The sequence below is a fragment of the Schistocerca serialis genome, chromosome 6 (genome assembly GCF_023864345.2).
Source record: "Schistocerca serialis cubense isolate TAMUIC-IGC-003099 chromosome 6, iqSchSeri2.2, whole genome shotgun sequence".
Classification (NCBI taxonomy): Eukaryota; Metazoa; Arthropoda; class Insecta; order Orthoptera; family Acrididae; genus Schistocerca; species Schistocerca serialis.
The window spans coordinates 122,376,864-122,397,636 of record NC_064643.1 but is presented as its reverse complement, the minus strand read 5'-3'; the positions used below and the strand labels follow the sequence as shown (position 1 = coordinate 122,397,636).

The 20,773-nt window shown below is 40.5% G+C and overlaps 1 protein-coding gene across 4 annotated transcripts in view; it reads right to left on the bottom strand.

Annotated features, from left to right (window-relative positions):
• Positions 1–7,322: 7,322 nt before the first annotated feature.
• Positions 7,323–20,773, bottom strand: part of LOC126485161 (RB1-inducible coiled-coil protein 1) — a 318,562-nt gene continuing 305,111 nt past the window's right edge. For all 4 annotated transcript variants that reach the window (XM_050108835.1, XM_050108833.1, XM_050108836.1 and 1 more), the window contains exons 21-22: positions 13,375–13,442; positions 7,323–9,712 (exon numbers count right to left, since the gene is read on the bottom strand). In XM_050108835.1, coding sequence (XP_049964792.1) covers positions 9,533–9,712; positions 13,375–13,442 — 248 coding nt within the window. In that variant the 3' untranslated portion in view covers positions 7,323–9,532. The remainder of the gene's footprint in view (positions 9,713–13,374; positions 13,443–20,773) is intronic.

Genomic DNA, 20,773 nt, shown 5'->3' with positions numbered 1-20,773 from the left:
CAAGAAGTGGTGACAGCACTGACTGCAAGCTGAAGGGAGTGGTAGGAAGGAGAGGAGGAGGAGGAGTAGTAGTAGTAATGAGGGAGTAGGGAAGTGGCGCACTTACTCAGATGCACCCAGCCAACTACTATGCATGACACCTCGGTAAACAAACCAATTAATCTACTGAGACAAAAATGACATTCTTACAATTTTTTTCCTTAATTTTTTTTTATTTTCCTGACGTGTTTGAAATTCCCTGATTTCCAGAACCTGTGGAAACCCTGACAATACTTTCTACGATTTTGTGATCTAGTACATCAGATATCTGATGGTTGAGCAGACAATAGGTGTGCAACTAAATATAATGGAACTACTTCCCCCTCCCTCGTTTGGGCTTTTGCTACCAATGCTAATGTTGTGGCAAATGGTCTAAATTTTAAATGTGGATTTATTCTTTTCATTTCTAACAATGCTCAAAGTTCTCTCTCTTTTATTTTAAAATTTTAATTTTTTGTGCATGGTACAAGCTTTTGCCTTTTCTTGTTGTGTATCGGCCATGGGCTTACTGTACACACTACCAGGGCACCACCTTCACCCTTTGGGTTGCTTACCATTGGCCCACAGATGTATCTCCTCTGGAGACTATTTACTAAAACCACAAGGACATTGCATGCTATGAGCACAATACTGTATACAAACAATGTGTTGATTTACCACCTGTTACGGCCCCACCAGAGGGCATCAGGCAAGTTTCTGACCTCTGTGCTTATCAGGCAACTGGTGGCACTGCTATAGAGGAAACAAGTACTGTCAGCATGTCACGTGATTGTGGACATACTCCTGCCTGCTGGATACTTAGGGCCATGCACAGCTTCCAGCAGCAGCAGCAGTGAACTGTTCACATAGTTCCAGGTTAGGAGCCAGCTACACTCCTAGCACATCAATCAGAACTCATCAAGATAAACCCCGACTCTTCGCATTGCTTCACAGTACTCCACACAACACTGCCCTCCTGGATGCTGCATCTACAGCCACATGGGATGAAACTTTCCTCGGAAATGTTTGTTACTTTGAAGCAATTGTGAATGATTAAGTTGTTATTAGAACTAATCTTTATTGTGAGCTCAGGCCATGTATAAAGTGTTCTTAACTTCAGCCTGGGAATAATCATTACTACAGTGGTCATCACCGCAACAGGACTTAACAGTAATGAAGGCCTCAACTAACTGGTGCAAGCATAAACAAATGAGCTTTCTGCTACACTCATTGTTTCTGGTCTATGCTGAATATTTCATGTGTGCAATGCCTTTCACACTGTGTGTGTACATTTTGCCACTATTGTGGACTTTGAGGACCTGCATACCATGTGTTTGTTGTTTATTCTGATTGTATTTCTGAAGGCCACTGCTGATGGTGAAACAATGTCACATGGGATGATCTGTTACAAAACAGTGTCAAGAGGGACAGTTCATCTACCAGCTCCAGTGCCTTCACTGGCTATTGTGCCACCTCCTCGTCTCATCTACCCCATCTACCACTTAGCTACAGCCATGCCCAACACTTCAGCTCATTGCAGCCATGACCCATCTGCCAAGACTGGCATCACCTAAATATCTGTCATGAGGTTCATGTCCACCTGCTACAGCTCCGGGGGGGGTCATAAGTTGTCGTCATCCCTCCTGACCATTCCACATTCCACCCTCTCCCATCAGCTGCACCCAACATTGCCCTACCACTTCATGCCTTGTTTGCCTTCCTCATGAGAGAGGCACAGCATGGGACACACAACTTTCAATGCCCCCCCCCCCCCCCATTCTAACTGCATCTGATCACTCCTCCTCTCCCCTCTGCCCATGAGCCTCATGCTGCTCCTGTCCTTCTGCTACAATGCCACTAGGATGCAGCCACAGTGGGACTCTCTCACAAAGGCGGTTTACCACATCTTCTGGCACTGAGGTCACCAGTCCCATTCTCTTCTGCAGCACCCGACACTGCACCTATGACACTGAAGCCACGGCCAGTTCTCTAGTTCTCTGCATACAGCTCCACAATTCGATTGCCAGCCAGCTGATGCCTTTTCCTAGCCGCTGCTCATTTTCTGTGCCTCTGTTGTGATGCAGTTGTAGCTGACCATTTTTTCCCAGGATGGTACTATACTCTCACTGTTACAGTGTGTGCAGTTGGCAGCTCCAGTGTCATCCTTCAGCTCGATGACAGCCGAACCCCACACTGTTCTCCTTTGGTTCAGTAAGCCTCTGCCTGTATCGTGTAGCTCTGCTTCTGCCCAGTGCAGCCATGGACAACAACCTCCCCTCCAGGACAGCACAGCACAGCACAGCACAGCACAGCACAGCACAGCAGTGTCTAACTCTGAAGCAGAGTAGCACACATCCTTCTCTGTGGTGGATCGGGCAGACTGTGTTCTATTTACACCAAATGCTTCTTAAAGTTAGCCGTGCAATTATTGCAAACATTCAGGCGTGAATCATGCCACGTGCAGTGCAACTGCTTAAGAGGTGAGGCACTGATCACTTCCATGTATGATCGCACCACCTTACTGAGTACTTATCAATTTCTGAAACTCTACATTTACAAGTTCGACAAAATGTTTCATGCATGGCTTCTTGCTCAAGAAGACACAGTATTATTCTTGCACTTGCTTTTGGAAAAAGAGCCATTCATGTAACTAAGCAGCATTAACCCAGAAAATAATGCCCCATGTCAAAGGAGTGACTATATCCAACCTAAACTAATATTTTTGCCTGTCAGTCAGAATATTAAAAGATGTTTTGAAGCATTTTCAAAAATAACTTCATAAGTGTGTTCATTCACTTGCAGCTTTATTCAACTTCACACAACAGAATTTTTAACATGAGGGATCATCTAGTGTCTAATCTACATCTGGGCACCTTTTCGAAATTGTATTAACCCTAGGACACGAAAGGGGGGGTTTGTTGAACCTCCATTTTTTTTATGCCCCCTGCTTTTGCCCAACTAACTTTCATCGTACATATTCCCTTTGAGTTATTGTTTGTTGGCTATTTTATGAAACGTTAGTGTCAATATATTTTATAGAAAATCCCTGCTTTGAAAGAAAAAATAAATAAACTTCTTATGGATCCAACACCCCCCCCCCCCCCCCCTTTAGGCTTCAATGCTATAGAAAATTTCCGTCAGTAGGAGTTCGTATTTCTCATCTCTACAACAATGTAATTTAGTTTCTTGCTGTTTGGTATTCTTGATATTCACAACAATCGGTTGTTGATGTCAGTCAGCTGTTATTTATCTTGTAAACTTGCAGTGAGTTAGTGCAGTTCCCTACTGTTCACACCCAGACTTAGAAATGACTAAAAGAATATGAGACTCATCTTTAGAAAGAGTTCTGAATGAAATTTTAGATGAAGATTCTGACTCGGGGAGTGAAAGTGAATATGAGGATGGTGTTATGGAGTATGATTTAGATCGGGAAAGTGATGTGGATGTTAGAGAAGATGAAGATAGCGCGGCTTCAGGCAGTGACCATCAGGATGTTATTGTGGCCAAGTCTGGAAGACGGCATGTAACCACACAGCCTAGAAGTCCTCGGAGGTCTGTTGCTAATATAGTAAGGGAGCAGGCAGGAGTAACTTCAGCTGGTGTTTGCCATTCACCTGGAGAAGCCTTGAAGTTACTTCTTACGCCTGACATCGTGCATGTAATAGTAAAACATTCAAATGAAGAGGCAGTTAAGCGAAATGTTACTTTGACTAATGAGAAAGAATTGTATGTCTTTATAGGAAACCTGATACTTATGGGGACAAATAAGGACAATTCTGTCAGTGTACACTATCTTTGGTCAGACCTAATGGGTCAGCCAGTTTACAAGGGTATTATGGCAAGATAACGTTTCAAGGAACTTATTGCAATCATAAGGTTTGATGACAAAAGTACCCGCCAGCTAAGAAGGGAAGCAGACAAGTTCATAGCAATCCGTGATGTTTTCAACAAAATGAATGATAGGTTTCCACTACTGTATAAACCAGGGGTCCACCTCACCATTGATGAGATGCTCAGTTTGTTTAGAGGGCGCTGCCCCTTCAAAGTATTTATGAAGGATAAACTGGGCAAGTATGGCATCCTTATACGCATTATGTCCGATGCAGTTGACAGATACATCTTGAATATGGAACCCTATACCGGTAATGTTCAGAATTTGTCGGAAGAAGAACGTGGTTCAGCAGCTGTCGTCAAACGTCTTGCAGCACCTGTGAAAAATACTGGTCGAAATATTACTACAGACCGATACTACACATCGGTGGATTTGGCGGAAGAGTTATACCAAGACTACAAAGTTACTACAGTAGGAACTCTCCAGTCAAACAGGAAGCATATTCCAGACATAACGAGGAACACGTCAAATCGAGAGCTATATTCATCAATTTTCTTGTTCACAGACCCATCAACACATAGGCCTCCAGTAACTTTGGTGTCCTACATAGCAAAAATGAAACCAAGTAAAAACTTACTGATGTTGTCAACAATGCAGCAAGATAAAGGCACTGTTGGAGGAGAGAAGAATGAAACTGAGATAAATGCATATTATAATTCCACTCAAGGTGGAATTGATACCATTGATCAAATGGCGCGTATGTACACCTGCAAGAGGGGACCAAAGAGGTGGCCTCTATCTGTATTTTATTCTCTCATCGACATTTGTGCTATCAATGCAACCACCATATTCATCCAGCAACATCCAAGATGGAATGAAAAGAAACACAACAAACGGAAACTTTATCTTCTGAAAGCTGTGATGGAACTAGTGAAGTTGCAGGTAGAAGAAAGAAGTGCCAATGCAAGAGGGTCATATAACCAAATTGTTCAATCAATGGAGACTATTCTGTAAAAGAAAATCAAAGAAGTGACGACAGAAGCACGTCAGCCTCCCACAGGGAAAGGTCGGTGCCATATTTGTGTAAGAGAAGCTAAAACAAACAAGCAGAAGTACAATAATCTAAGTAAAACAAAATAGTATTGTGGACAGTGTCACAAACGTGTGTAACACACATTCAGAAAAAATTGTGAAGTGTGTCTCTTGCCTTGAAGTTGAGGACTCAGAGTAGTCTATTGTATATGAACACATCTGTATTTTGTATTGTAATATGTCAATTTTTTATTCACTCAATCCAATATTTATAACAATTAACAACATTTATAAACCGATGCCTTAGTTAAAATACATAAACCATTTTGAAAGTAATAATTTTTAGTCAGTAAACTTAATCAATACCTATGGGCTCACCGAACACCCCCCCCCCCCCCCCCCGCCCCCCCCCTCACCCTTAGGCATCCAGTTAGAAAAAAAGGCTTGGGCGTCCTAGGGTTAAGAGCTGAGCTTTTGTATAGTTATGAGTTACATTACTTGTTGTATTCAAACTGTAAACTTGTTCAGTTGCAAACTTATGACAACCAATAAACCAGAACCTGAAGTAATACGGTTAAGTCTCAGTTTTAAATCCTAATAGAGTACTGTGTCATCTTGTTCATTAAATTATTATAATAAAACTAATACCATGTGATTGACAAACTTGTTAAATGGTGTACTGTTTAAATAACAACACTTTCATTTGATCTCACTATTTTCATTTCTTTAGAGCCTCTTAACTAATTATCAGTTTTTATTTTACAATGTTGCCTACCACAGCCTCAGCTTCTTCCCGACCATGTTTGTCACCCACCTCCCTCCCCCATCACCATGGATTCTAATCAGCTGTGTGCTTTTCTCATTCTGATTTTCTCTCCCCATACCATGTGGAACAGAGGCTTCTTAGCAAAATTCCCATCACTCTGAAATTGTTTTTCAGTTGCTGTTCAAAATATTGATGTTCACTGTGAGTATTACGAAGTTATTCCACAATGTAAACATTTTTGTATTTCTTCTTCTATGTCATTACAAGCCTTTAAAGCATTATTAACTTTCTCTGTGTCCTTTCTTGAGTTCAAGCATTAATAACCCAGTCAACTCAATGTTTCAGTCTCATTCCATACCTGACACGAGTTTCAATATTCCTGTGTTATCAGCATAAAACTGGCTACATTAATCTAATTGTTTTTCGAAAGCCCTGGCCACATTCTTTTATGAGACAATACTACAGGTCTCAGTGATCCATAATAGCACAGTAGTACCCTTTTGTATTTCCAAAGCTTCTTCACTGTTATCCTCATAGTAATGTGGTCCTTCAATCACTCCAAAATCTTATTATAATCTACTTTATATTTACTTTATCTACTATTCTAATATTCTATTTTCTTAATTTCTACTGTGCCTTCATAAGGCAATTGTTCAAGTGCTTCCCTTCTCTTTTATTGTGTAGTTCCTTTGTTCTGCCCTGAGTAACATACAAATATGATACTTATCCTGCTATCATGATCTTCACCTTCATTTTTTGTCTTTCATTGTCCTCCGGTATGTCTCAACAATAACTTTTATCAGTTTCTGGAATGTGATCTTTTTAGTGTCTGCTTCTACAAATGTCTGGTAGTATATAAATGGTGTGTGAAAACAAGTTACAAAAAATTAGAAAGTCTAGTATTCTGAATAATGAGGGTGTAAATCCATCATTTAACTGATTTCTAAACCATTTACTTATTGATACTCTTTGCTTCATGTGGCATAGGTCTTATGACATACAGCGTTGATTTCACAACAAAATGTTAGCTGTTAAGTATGCTGAGAAAAGCATACAAAGAGCATAGAACACATAAAGCACTTTAGCACACGGAGTGCATATGTAAGCACACAACATATGACTGCATGACACCGGGTTACGTGAGGCATTGCTGAAACTTTGTCAAGAATAATAGCTTGTCCAGCCACATGCAGTAAAGGTTGACACAAAGGTTGTTCGCAATATTAAGTGACCCCAATCTTTTTTCTGTCAAATTTTGGTGAGTCAGTAGACATAAAAACTGCCAATGATTACTTTTTAGTCCCCATCCAAAATTTTCTCTGTATAATCTGTATTTTACTTTCTGGCAGAAACTGTAACAGCTTTGTATTTAAAACATAAGAGAGCTATTAGTTGGGGGCAATTAGTGACACCCCACGTGGTGTCACTAGTAGCGTCACCAGATACCTACGGCTAATAGACTCCTTTTATTGCACTGTCTTGTTAAAGTTTTGCTATTAGCAGCTCAGTGGCACCACTGCCTTCACTTAGCTAGTAGTGGTCTAAGAGCGAAATAATGCCAACCACGTAAGAGGGAAAGAGAATAGCAAATGCCACTTGTATCAATAAAGAAGTCATGTGATAAGATCTTGTTAAGAATTAAGCAACAGAGCCAATGGCAATATAAAAACAAAATTGAACAAATAAAAAAAATTTATTCTATATTTGTACAGTTTCATTTACTCAGGGCAAAGGGTGACATGACATACACTGTATCTTTCAAAATTAATGACATTTATGATTAAAAATGGGAGACAAACTAAGCTGGTTCACTAACCCAGACCTAGGCAAATATCACTACATACAGGCGCCGTTATCTTTGGATCTTCCAATCTTGTGTTTGCCACAAATCATTATCCACCCAACTAGGAACCTACAAATCTTGTTCAATAAATAATAACTATACTGACCAGAAGATCCATAATACAGTCCATTTCCACAGAAAGTGGACTGGATTTTACATCACACAAACATCTCAAAATAACACACAGTCAAGCAAATGAATAAACGTGTGTTTAAATACAAACATACGCAAACGTAACTAGCAGTCGTCATTCTCGATTTGCAACATGACAAACATACGGAGGCAACCTCCACAGTTCTGATCACATCCACATCTTAAAATTAACATAGTAATATAAATTACTTCACCACAAGGTTCATAAAATTACTTAGGCACAACAGTTTTTGTCTTAACTTACAGATTTAGTCTTCAAACAATCACTGATTAAAATCATCCTGCTGCCCAAGCATTACAAGTGAGCTCCTTATAACAATTTTGTGCCCTCTCAAAAGAGTTATTAGCAATGTAAATCTTTATATTACAAAACAGCCTTGCTGGGGGAAAAGAAGAAATGTTTGATTAAAAGACTTAAAAGCTCTGTAAGTCTATGTGATCTCTTAAATGCATATGAAAAAATATATTAGTATAAATATTTTTCCAAACACTATATACATGCCATGCATATGCACACAAAGTGTGTCTGCTACAGTATTTACTTATATTATAAGTATATAATATTGCACAACTGTATTTACAAAGCTTGGTTGCACGCTTAATAATTACTGATAATTGCGCCAAGCTTAAAAATCACTTAATACAAAACTACAACAACTGGAGACTTCTGAAAGAAAGTTTTACCTAGTTCTAGTTTATTTTCCGTACACTGCCAGGTTCAACAAATATTACACAAGAAGAGCCTATACAATTTACAAAATAGTTAAAATTATTAACACAAAGATAACATCCAAAGGACAATTCTTTGAAGAACCAGAATATACTGTTAGCTTAAGTATATTTTTTTGCATCACAGCCCTACAAACTGTTATAATACCCTAAAGAGCATCGTGAACACTTTTACCTTATCTATACTTGAATGCTGTCAACATAAAACATGTTACAGAAATACTATTGGAAACAGATCTAAATCAAGGAAGGAAACACTAGAAACCGAAGTGTCATATTCTAGGTACCTGTGTTTCAGTTTCTGGAAAATATTATTAATAGACCAGAAAACAATTACTGTTTTATCAAATATATACAAGTCCTCTTCATAAAATTACAGCTAGGAACGAGTTTGTAGTTCCAACTAAGGTACTATAAGACTCTACTGCTTATTAACAACATCATCACAATTTATACAAAATATGTACACATAGGAAAATTAATACTCAAGCAATTTGTATTGATTACACTCTCAAGTTATCCAAAACATCCTGTCAAGTAACATGTTGCTAAACTAATCACACAGCGCATAAGAAAAGGACAACACTACTTTAAATTTTTCTGACACATCCTATCTAGCTAATGATCGTATATACACACAATTTACAAACAGTCTGAAAGTTACAGTGCATACAGTAGTATGTAGCACATTATAACTTCCTTGTAAATAAAAGTTTTTGGAGCAGCATTTTCAGCATCAAGAAAGAAAATGAAAACAATAAAGCAAGGTACATGAGTTCTGTTACTCTGTGTTGTTAAGGGCAGATGGAACTTTTATCAGAGTGCCAGCCTCTGACATTTGCCTCTAAATCTAAAAGTAATCTTAAACGTAATTACACAATTTCTATACAAAACAAAAGTTGCAGGACTATTAAATGTAATAATAATATCACTAACAACAATAAATATTTTACTTATAAAACATTACTCTTGTTAAAGAAAAATTGTGTAATGCTGACTGGGAAAGAAAAAAAGTAATAACACGAAGGGATAATACTGCAGCACCAACTTTGCAGTGCATCATGTTAAAATACAGCCAAGCTTCCTAACCGCATATTTGCCGAGAAGTTTGTTTTATGCTAGTAACTGAAAGTGCAAAATAAAAATCATATCTGACTAATTAGGTGAGCGATGAATCTTTAGCTGTTGAACTGGAGCTGGAACCACCAGAGCACTGATGGTGGTGGTGGTGATGGTGCTGGTGATGGTGCGTACAACGAGGAGCTGCAATCTTCGGTAATGGTCGCACCTTTACTCGGAAGAACTTGGTCCCCTTAGGCACGTTGAAACGATTCTGAGGCTGAAAACACACAGGACATTTTGGAATTTTTATTGTATACGTATATTTTACATAGATTTCATTCTATCCTTAATCACCAAATACAATATCTTAATCCAGACATTTTGAGGTTAGACTTCTTACGAATGTGTAAGACAATTGATTAAAACCATAAAAAACATCACTTAATTGAATGCATACTAGCTAGTGTAGAACGTACTGACATTGCGCCATTACATCTGGAATGTTTTGTGTGGAGGCCTTTGCAACATTATGATAGATCATGATGTTCAATATAAATATACAAGGGAGGTTTGAAAAGTTCTTGGAATCATCATGAGAGCATCAGTGCTAGTGCAATGAGTTGTTCACATGATACTCATTGGACTGTTGCCTGTGAACACGTGCCACGTCAGTGTTCTTGGAAGAGAGCTGTGGAGGTGACGTGGCTCTGTTGTTCTCATGTCATGATTTGTGAAGAGGGGAGGAAAAAAAATTGAGATTCGAGCAGTTATTAAGCACAGGGTGACACAGAAAAACGGGAACATTTCTACAATCCAATAAAACCAGAAGTGATGAAGGAAAGAAATTGCATTCATAGTAATTGAATCCTTACAACTTTGCCATTTATGAAACATTGATGGCATTTATCTTGTACAAATACATTCACGAAATCTGCTGTTGAGGTTCCTCATTGACTGCTGCAACATCTTAGCTGATATACTGTGAATTGCATACCAAATTCTCTGTTTTATCTCATCCAGGGTTCTTGGTCAAGTCGTGTAGACTTTGCTCTTGAGGTAGCCCCACAAGAAAATATCAAAACAGATAAATTTGGTATTCTAGGGGGACCAGGGAATGTTACCGAATCATGAGATCACACAGTTGCCAAACAATTCTCGCACATATTCCATTGATTGTCGTACAGTGTCTGATGTTGCTCTGTCCTGTTGTAGTCTATGTCGTCCTTTAGCAGAAGCTTTATCTTGTGTTCACTGACCTGCAAGGGCATGCCCACCACTCCCCAGCTCTAAGAGAAATGAAAAAATAGAGTGCAGTCGGGTGTTTTTTCTTTCAAGAAAATTATTAAAAGTCAATACCACACAGGTTTTTAGCAGTGCCGGAACAGGAACTTTTTCATGGCTACTTACAAGTCACCATTCCAAAACATGAAAAATGCTCCATTACCCCCTCTCCCCGAGTCTAGCCACCCCCTACAAGCTACTGTATCGGTAACCTTGATCTGCTTTAACTGTTATTGTGATCTTTTCATTTTCTCACGGTCTTACTTTGTATTGCCTTGCATCACCTAAATATCTTATCTGTCTATTGTGGAATTTATACCCCACTGGCCTGTCTTTGCTGATGATTAACTCTCCAACCATGTTACTGCTTTGTTTCCTACACCAAAATTATTACTTTAAGGACATAGATTATTGAGCACCAAAAACAGTCTAGTATACTTTGTTTATCTCAGTCTGAGACTCATTTCTGCGCATTTGTATTTCCACTTGTTGATGCACCATTTGTTCTCCCTTTCCTTTTTGTACCAACATTTAGAGAGCAAGTATTTTTAGGTAGTTGCCCTGATACTATAATTCTCACTGTGTAGAAGTAAATAAGGGTTCACTGTTATGATCCACGTAACATTCACATCCATACAAATTATAAAAATGTATGTACGTATGTATGTATGTTCCGCATATCCTCCTAAACCAATAGACTGATTTCAACTGAACTTTGTACATCATTTACAGCCTGGAAAGAACCACTGTGGGGGTAAGAACCACCCACCTATTAAAGGTGTGGGGAGGGGAGTGAAAAAGCATTGAAGCCCACGACTCAAGAATACCCATACTTAAGTTATCCAGCATTTGCGAACTAGAGTACTTTGAGCCTGCAGCAAATTTTACACACAATTTCAAACCTCAACGAAACCTTTCTCACTGATGAACCCCACAAAATTACGAAAGGAAAACAGTTTGCCACGTAGTACATTTTCGCAGTTCATGCAGTAAAACTGTCACATGAAGCATGACTTTTACTTTACTATAACTTCACTACTGACTCCATTCACAACATATTTCGTACGTAGTATCCACACGCATTGCTGAATGTACCTACAAAAATAGGTCACTGTACGACATTCGGTTCAGAAGATATGATGCCATAAACACTGAGACCACAAGAAACTGCCGCATTGTGCATGGAGTTTTGATTTAGGACTTCTTTACTAATAACTCTATTCACAACACATTTCACAGACAGTAGCCACATATACCACTGGATGTACCTGCAAAACTGTATCACTGTACAGCACATAGTTCAGCAGCTATGAATTCATAAACATTCAGCTGCATGAAAATGAAACTGCAGAGTGAAATTCGCTGGACATACAGGTGAAATATGTGTGAAATATACTTCACATGTGTAAATGGGTGAAGCCATAGATAAAAAGCTGGTCCCAAACCCCTGGAATATATTTCAATCAACTGTGGTACTCACATTAGCTACAATCTGGAAATAAATACTGTAGGGGTATGAAGCAACAGACTCCTATTAGGGTGAGCCTGGTAACAGAGAATGAAGGGAGCATGAGGAGATGGACACAGAGTGAGGGGGAAGGAGGAGATAAGCACAGATAGGACGTGGAGATTGACAGAGATAGGGGATGGAGAAATGAACAGAGTGAGAGGCGAGGAGAGGAGGAGATGGACATAGAAAGAAAAGGAGAGAAGATGAATAGGGAGAGGGGGTGGGGCTGGCCGATGGAGGGGGAAGGGGCAGACGAAGAAAGGAGCACGTTGCTGAAGGGGCGAGGAGCAGACTGACAATAGAGGGGAAGGAGAAGATGGAAAGAGAGAGGCGTGGAGGAGTGGGCAGAGAGAGGGGGTAGAGAAGGTGAACAAGGAGGATGGATAGAGACAGGAAGGTGGAGAGGTGGGTAAAGAGGGAGGACATGGGTAAAGAGAAGGGTGAGGAGACAGTGGATAGAGGAAGTGGGAAGGAGGAGATGGACAGAGAGAGAAGGGGATGGACAGAGGGAGACGGGGAGGAGGAGATGTACAGAGAGAGGAGGTTGGACGAGATGGACAGAGAGAGGAGGAAGAAGGAGATGGATTAATACAAGACTGGAATAAACAAACACCTGGGCAATGTCGGTTTTCTCAGCTAGTAAATAAACTAAACTATGAGCCAATTGTACAAAAGCATTAGTAGTCATTACCACTGCATGCATGATGGCCCTTGAAGTGTGGTTGGAAAGACTGTGACCCCTAAAACTAACTGTAAATACAAAACACCACGAGAATTTTCATCTAAATTTGTTATGTCCTGGTGACATTTCAGTTCCTGTTCTCTCAAATGAAATGAACATACCTCTGAGGAACCTATTGGAAGTAGTTACAAACTGAACTTTGCAGAATCTTCTGTAGAAACTGTATGTGCTAAGAATCTTTTTTCACATTCTCATAAGATCAGTAAGTAGATAACAGAACACTCCGTCTCTGTAGATGCCCTTGAGTTCCATCTTACTGCTGTGTTGACATAACTCAGTCACATAGTTTTTTCCAAATCACTTCATTTTACAATACACGTGTAGCAAATCCAACTAGCAAATGAAAATAATTTTATTGCTTTAAATGGTACTCTAAGGAACATGTGGTCAAATAACATTAACTCACCTTTAAAGCATGGCAGTATTCCTTATCTGTTACTTCACCTGTGCAGTAAAGTCTCCTTTGGGAACCATCTGAAATTGCAAAATGGCGTTCTTAAGTCTCTACAATAAGTATAATATCAAAAGTTATGCAAGAGTGAATGACATTCATGGTAATATGCACAAGGAATTTTAGATGTAACAACAGTTACTTTCATTTAAGTTGCACCAAGTAATAAAAATACAGAATGAGGTGTATATGTGTTGTCTGTTCCTTCACACATGTCTGAAAGAGCAAACACCACGTATGAATAAGAATGTTGAGAAACCCCAAGTTTCCATTTTATGACAATTTTGAATCACCCATGATTTTATACTTTAAACATATAGGCTGATCATGATCTTGAGAAACCCCACATTTTCTGATATTTTCTGTGTTATTATGCAGCCATTATATCGCCTACACCAAAGGGAAAACCCCCACATGCACAAAAGACATGGGCTTTCTCAAAATTTTATGTTGACAGCACCGTTTTAAACAGAGAGAATAATCGACATGTACCTATAAATCAAGATAAAATGCATGACCTGAGGCAATTCCTACTATTCCTACCAAAAGAAGAAGTCCAAAATGGTTCAAATGGCTCTGAGCACTATGGGACTTAACTTCTGAGGTCATCAGTCCCCTAGAACTTAGAACTACTTAAACCTAACTAACCTAAGGACATGACACACATCCATGCCCGAGGCAGGATTCGAACCTGCGACTGTAGCGGTCGCGCGGTTCCAGACTGTAGTGCCTAGAACCGCTTGGCCACTCCGGCCGGCAAAGAAGAAGTAATCCAGAATTTCTACACTGATGTTTACAACTGGCCAACATATGTCAAAGAATGAACCATGTGTGGAATATAATTCCAAGAGAATGGAATGTTGGTGTGACTTGAATAAAGTACGCATTAAGTAACATTTTATACTTTTTTATTACAAAATAATGAGAAAGTCCACATATTCACTAAGCAAATTTTAACTTGACGTCAAGAAAATATATCACAACTGGCTACAGTTCATTGGCATTCTTCCCTCCACATTCATTTTAACGAAAAATGAGAAGAACATACGAATTTTAAGACCTGAAAGGTTTTCTGTATCTCTTGAAAAGCTTAGTTTCTTGGACATGTGGAGTTTCTCAATGTCCCACTGACATATAGCTACGGTGGTGATGGCCAATGATCCCCTTGGTGCAGATGCACACCAAGCTGAAACTGTTGCGGAAATCAGCAAGATGTCGCAAGTAATTATTTTATGAGCAAGGTCTTTACATCAGTAGTGTGTGGCATTAAGTTGAAAATTTGACTCCAACAGGAGGAATGGCACAGTAGTCTGTGCAGTTATGGTGACTACTGTGTTCGGATGGCGTCATGTCAGTGCAAGTGCCTAGTAAGCAGGACAAGTAAGCAAGACACTCAGTTTCGAATCCTGGTCCAGCACAAATTTTCAACTCCCCCCATTGATATAAATCAATGCCCAGCCTCACTGATATAGATCAATGCCCACTGGCTGTCTTTGATTTCTTTGTGTCTAGAATGAAATGTATCCAACTCGAGATACACAAGCATGAATTGGTGTGCCCATCAGGCAGGGCCCTTTTCTCTTGTTTTATCTCTCATCTTTTTCTACTTCTCTTTTTCAAGGTTTAGAACAGTCCTGACGAGTTTTATTTTCAGTTTCAACCAACCTCTAATGATGAAGTATTAGGCTACTCTTCTCACAAAGGCACAAAATAACATTTGCTGAATTTCAGTGAAAATCTTTCTCAAACCTATGAATCCCAAAAATGCAGTAATTAATATTCTTTGCTGCACTCTATAATTTCATTTAAAACTTGCAAATGGTACAATGTGCTGAGTCTTACTTCCAAAGCCAACTCCTCCTCTGATTAATTATCTCTACCCAGTTGACGATACATAAATGATCCAGCGAATGGGCTGGACAGCAACCTGCAGTTGTTTGCTGACACTTCTGTGATGTACGACAAGCTTTCAAACTTGAGGGGCTGTAGGACGACACATGATCACTCAGACAAAATTTCTAATTGGTGTGATGAATGGCAACTGGCTCTAAATGTACAAAAACACAAGTCAATGTGGATGAGTACATTAAACAAACCCATAATGTCTGGATACAGTATTAGTCATGCAGTCATGTTAGTTAAATATCTAGACATAACACTGCAAAGCGATATGAAATAGAATAAGATTGTGAGGATTGTGGTAGGGGAGGTGAATGGTCAACTTTGGTTTATTAGGAGAATTTTGGTAAAGTTTTGTTCATCTGTCAAGGAGACTGCATATAGGACACTATTGTGACCTATTTTTGAGTACTGCGTGAGTATTTGGGATCTGCACCAGGTCGAATTCTAGGAAGACACTGAAGCAGTTCAGAGGCCGGCTGCCAAATTTGTTACAGATAGATTTGAACAACACAGAAGTATTACAGTGTTGCTTCGGGAACTCAAATGGGAAACCTCTGAGGGAAGGCAGCATTGTTTCAGAGGAACACTACTGAGAAAATTTAGAGAAGCGGCATCTGAAGATGACTGCAGAATGATTCTGCCACCACCAACATATCTCTTGCATAAGGATCACCAAGGTACATACAGAGACATATAGATAGTATCTTTTCCCCTGCTCTATGTGCTAGTGGAAAAGGAAAGGAAATGTCTAACAGTGATGCATGGTACTCTTGTCAAGCATTGTAGAGTGACTTTCTCAGTATGTATATAGATATAGATGATAATTTTAGTGAACATATTGTACATTAGAGAGATATGCCTCTCTTCTTGTATGTCACTATTTCCTTTATCAACTATTTGCATTTCTGATTCATTCCTTGAACTACATAAACATTTTTAAAAAATACTGGAATATTTGTACAATTCCCTCTCTGTCATTGAGTACTGCGCAATCAATCAATCAATCTCTCTCTCTCTCTCTCTCTCTCTCTCTCTCTCTCTCTCTCTCTCTCTCTGTGTGTGTGTGTGTGTGTGTGTGTGTGTGTGTGTGGGCGCGTATATATAATCCCCAGCGTCAAAGTTGGCAACAGAATTGCAAGTTTCTGTCAGATGCCACTAGCAGTCGTGTGGAACCAGATGGACCCAATGGAGCACGCTTGTTGAGCCATGCCTCCAGTGGCTCTGTGCCATGAGCGCCCTCTGCCGCCACATTATACGATGGCCGACGGCAGCCACACAGCTCACTCGCACTTGGAGTCTCTCCACTTTGTGGCACTATTCATAAGCCACCTAGTTGCAGCTCCAATACCATCATTCGTGCAGCAGAGCATCATCCTTGTTGACATTGAGAGCACAATTCTACTTCTTGCTGCATTATTTGTATTGAGTCTTTGTATGCTTTGAGAAATACATGGTAAGTAAATCTTCTGTTTATTGTACCGACTTGTTTGCTAATCATTTCTGTTTCTGTCCTGCTTTCCTATGATGATAGTTGTCACACCACTCTGCAGTCCACCTCTCCTTATTGTTGCATTCCAAGTTGTACACAACATACCTGGTGACAAGTACTTGGGCCTGTGTGTGGCCTTCTTCAAGTCAAGTTTACTTCTTCCTGTTCTGTTGTCTTTTTGACTGATTTTTCCTGTTGTTTCTCGCTGTTTGTATTTGTGCATTGCTCAGTAGATAATGGGTACTACACTGCAATTGCCTGCTGCACAGCCTGCAGTTGATCTAGCTCAGCTTATTCAGTTTTAGAGTCAACAAATGTTGCAACTGCTTGAAGTAATGAATCACTTCATGACAGCACTGACGACTTCCTACAAGATGCCGGACCCAATAGTAGCAGCACCACATGCCAATGTGCTGCCATTTTGTGAGTTTAATAATGTGAAGGAAGTCTGGACAGAGTACCTTGCACAGTTCAATGTTCACATCGCAGCTCATCACATACAAGGTACTGACAAACATTCTTTCTTCTTGGTCATGTTGGAAGTGGGTGTTAATGCTTGTATGTCCCGCCCTGAACTAGTACAAAGGTGCTTGCAAAGTATTATGAGGGCAGGGTACAAGTGGTGGCTGCCAGTTGCAAATTCTTTAGGTTGCGTTAGCAACAAGAGGAGACATACTGTCAGTGACTTAATTTGCAAGGCCTTACTAGACAGCGTAGATTCAAATATGACTGTGGCAAATATTATAGTGAGATAATGTGACGCCATCACACACAATGAAGCTGATTCCTAAATTTAGGAACAGATTCTTTAATGCCCAGATCCTTCCTTGCAACAAGTTCTGCCAATTCTGTACTATCAAGGTTCCTGCAAAAATGCAGCAGACAGTTTTAAGGTAGTGCCTGTTTGTTCAGTAGACAGACACGGCAAACATGCCTCGCAGCTGACTCACCAACAGTGGCTCACCTGGCGTCTGTGCTCACATGTTGGGGCTGACACGAGGTGTGAAGTCATGCCCTTCCTGTAATACAGCAAATGATCATTGGTCTTGTCCCTAGTGTGAAGCGACTTGCTCCTTCATGCAAATCTAAGTCACAAAAAATGTGTACTGTGTTTTCAGAGTCCCACAGCATCACTTAGTGCAAAACAACACTGTAACAGCTGCTCCCAATTCATCTGCAGCCTATGTGAGGACAAAAAACTATTTGCGTCTCTAACTACTGCTGGACAATCGGTCCATATTGCAACTGGTCACTGAAGTTTGAGTGACTTTGCTCAATCGTTACACTTATGGATTGCTTGGCAAACCTTAGTTGGCACGTCACATAATACAGTGACATCATGTAACGACCAAGACATTCCTGTTTTGGGCACTTGTAACTTTCCTGCAACTTTCAGACATTCGATAAAGACAGTGGCATTTACAGTGCTTTCCTCCCAAGAGAGTGCTAATATTTTTGGTCAAAACTCTTTTGGTTTGTTTTGGGTTAAGCATTTAGCACAGCGTACTTCCTTCAATCCTCGGGACAGTGTTGCTAAGCTATGAGTAGAATTTCACGATTTGTTTTCTGAGGATTTTGGGAAAGTCAATAATTTTGTTGTCCGTGTCAAAGTGAATGGTAATACACAGTCACATTTTGTTAGAGCTCATCCTGACCCTCAGGCTCTTCGAGAACGGGTGGCTCAGGAACTTGCTGCTTTGCAAGACAGTGGGGCCATAGCACTCATTACCGCTAATCACTGGGCATCCCCTCTCCTTAGTCTGACAAAGCTGTCCAGCAGACTCCACTTGTGCACTGATTTTAAGAAAACTGTGAATCCTCAATCACTGACAGTTATCTCTTACTGTGCCTGGAGGAACTGATGGATAAAATGGATGCCAATCATTGCTTTTCCAAAACTGATTTGCATGAAACTTACTTGCAAATACCATTGGACAAGCAGTCTTAACATGTCTGTCATTAACACTCATCTGGGTCTCCATAAATTTTTGAGACCACCATTTGGCAGTGCTTCTGGGCTTGCCATTTTTCAGCACTTCCTGAAGCATATGACCGCAAAAGTTCCTTTTTACTCAAATAATTTAGATGTAATTGTCATCTGAGGCTGGACTCCTAACGAACACATTAACAATTATCACACTCTCTTTCAAGTGTTGTCTGCAGGTGATCTCACGTGGAAGAATGTTCTTTTTGTTGATGCTTCGGTTGGTGACTGATGCCTTGTTCATTGTAATAAAGCCAAACCTCTGGTCTTGGCTGTGGATGCTTCCTCTTACAGTGTCGGCGCAACTGTGTCACATAAATTTGGTGCTGCTGACAGGCTGACTGCCATTGCTTTGAAACTGTCAAACAAAGCTAAGGGTAATTAGTCACGAATTGGAAAGGAGCCTCTCGCTATTGTCTATGGCATCTCTAAGTTTCACCAGTATCTTTTAGGCAAAAAATTTTCCTTGGTGACTGATCATAAACCCCTACAATTTTTGTTTACCCCTTCTCAGTCAGTCTCAACACACAAAGCATAGAAACTGCAATGGTGGGCTGCTCTTTTGTCAAATTACCATTATGACATTGTGTGTCAGCCCACTTCCAAGCATGTCAACACGGATGTTCTTTCTCACCTGCCTCTTAGCCCAGATTCAACATTTAACAAGTCCTCTGCTTCTTGTAGATACACTGATGCACAGGACACAGATGTGTTGTATAGTTTTCCACTGAATCACCAGAAAATTGTCCAGGACACAGTTATGGATCCTGATTTGCAGATTCTGTTGCACTCATTCGTATTGGTTGGCTGCATTCAGCCAGACCAATTCATAGCTCTGGGGTTCACCGATATTCTGCCAATTGGTGCACTCTTGCAGTGCACCAGTGTGTCATTTTGCTTCGCATCAATAACGATCAGTCACATATTGTGGGTCCACATGCTCTCGTGCCTGATGGGCTTCATTTGCTACATCAAAGTAATCGGGGCATCATTTGTATCAAACATCATTGCACTTGACACTGCCTGGATGCACAGATTGAACAGTTGACTTCTCAGAGCCTGTGCTGAACAATAGTCAGCCCAGCCTCAGCAGTTCTTTGAATGGCCCAAACCTTGAGTGCCTGGGCAATGTCTGAACTTGGATTTTGTGGGTCCTTACTGGACTACAGATCAGCTCGTCGTCGTTGACACTTACAGCAAATTTCCCTTCATGGTTCCTATGCTCTCTACTACAGCTAATTTCACTATCCAGGCCTTGTCATCAACCTTTCGCCTGAGCGACTGCCTGAAGTGATTGTGACTGACAACAGACCTCAGTTTGTTGCTACTGAGTTTGAATAGTTTCACACCACCTCCAGCATCAACGATATCATGAGTGCAGAGTTCCACCCACAATCCACCAGCACACTTTGTGTATGAACATTTAAGCACCAGATGTATGAATCTGGTGCCTCCCACACATGGAATCAAGCTCTGTTGCTACTCGTGTCCTACTACTGCTGCCAGCCATGCAACGGACTACCGCCGGCGGAGTTTTACATTGGCAGCACCAGCCCTTGTTTCAGTTGCTGCACCCACCCTGGCGGACTGTGCCCGCTCCGCCCAGACATGCAAAGTATCACGCCCAGAGACACGCAAAATATCACACATATTGCATGGTGGATGCAGGTGCTGGGAGTGAGGCACCACTGTAGGTTTTCCTCAAGGTTCTATGCTTCTCTTGCAGGACCATGAGAAATGCTGACGAGCCACCAGAATCAAATTCATCCTTGTGAATTGTGTGATCTTGCCACATGCTTCAAGCTTTCAGATTCTGTGCCCGCCTGGTCGCAGCGGCCATTGCTGCCTCCAATTCCCATGGGCCTTGCACCGTCTGTTCCAGTTCCAGAGCCAATGGAAATTAACACACTTTCACCACTGTCGCCGTCTCGACAGCCACCATTGTCTGGGGATGTGACCCTCTTTCCAGCAGCTGTCTC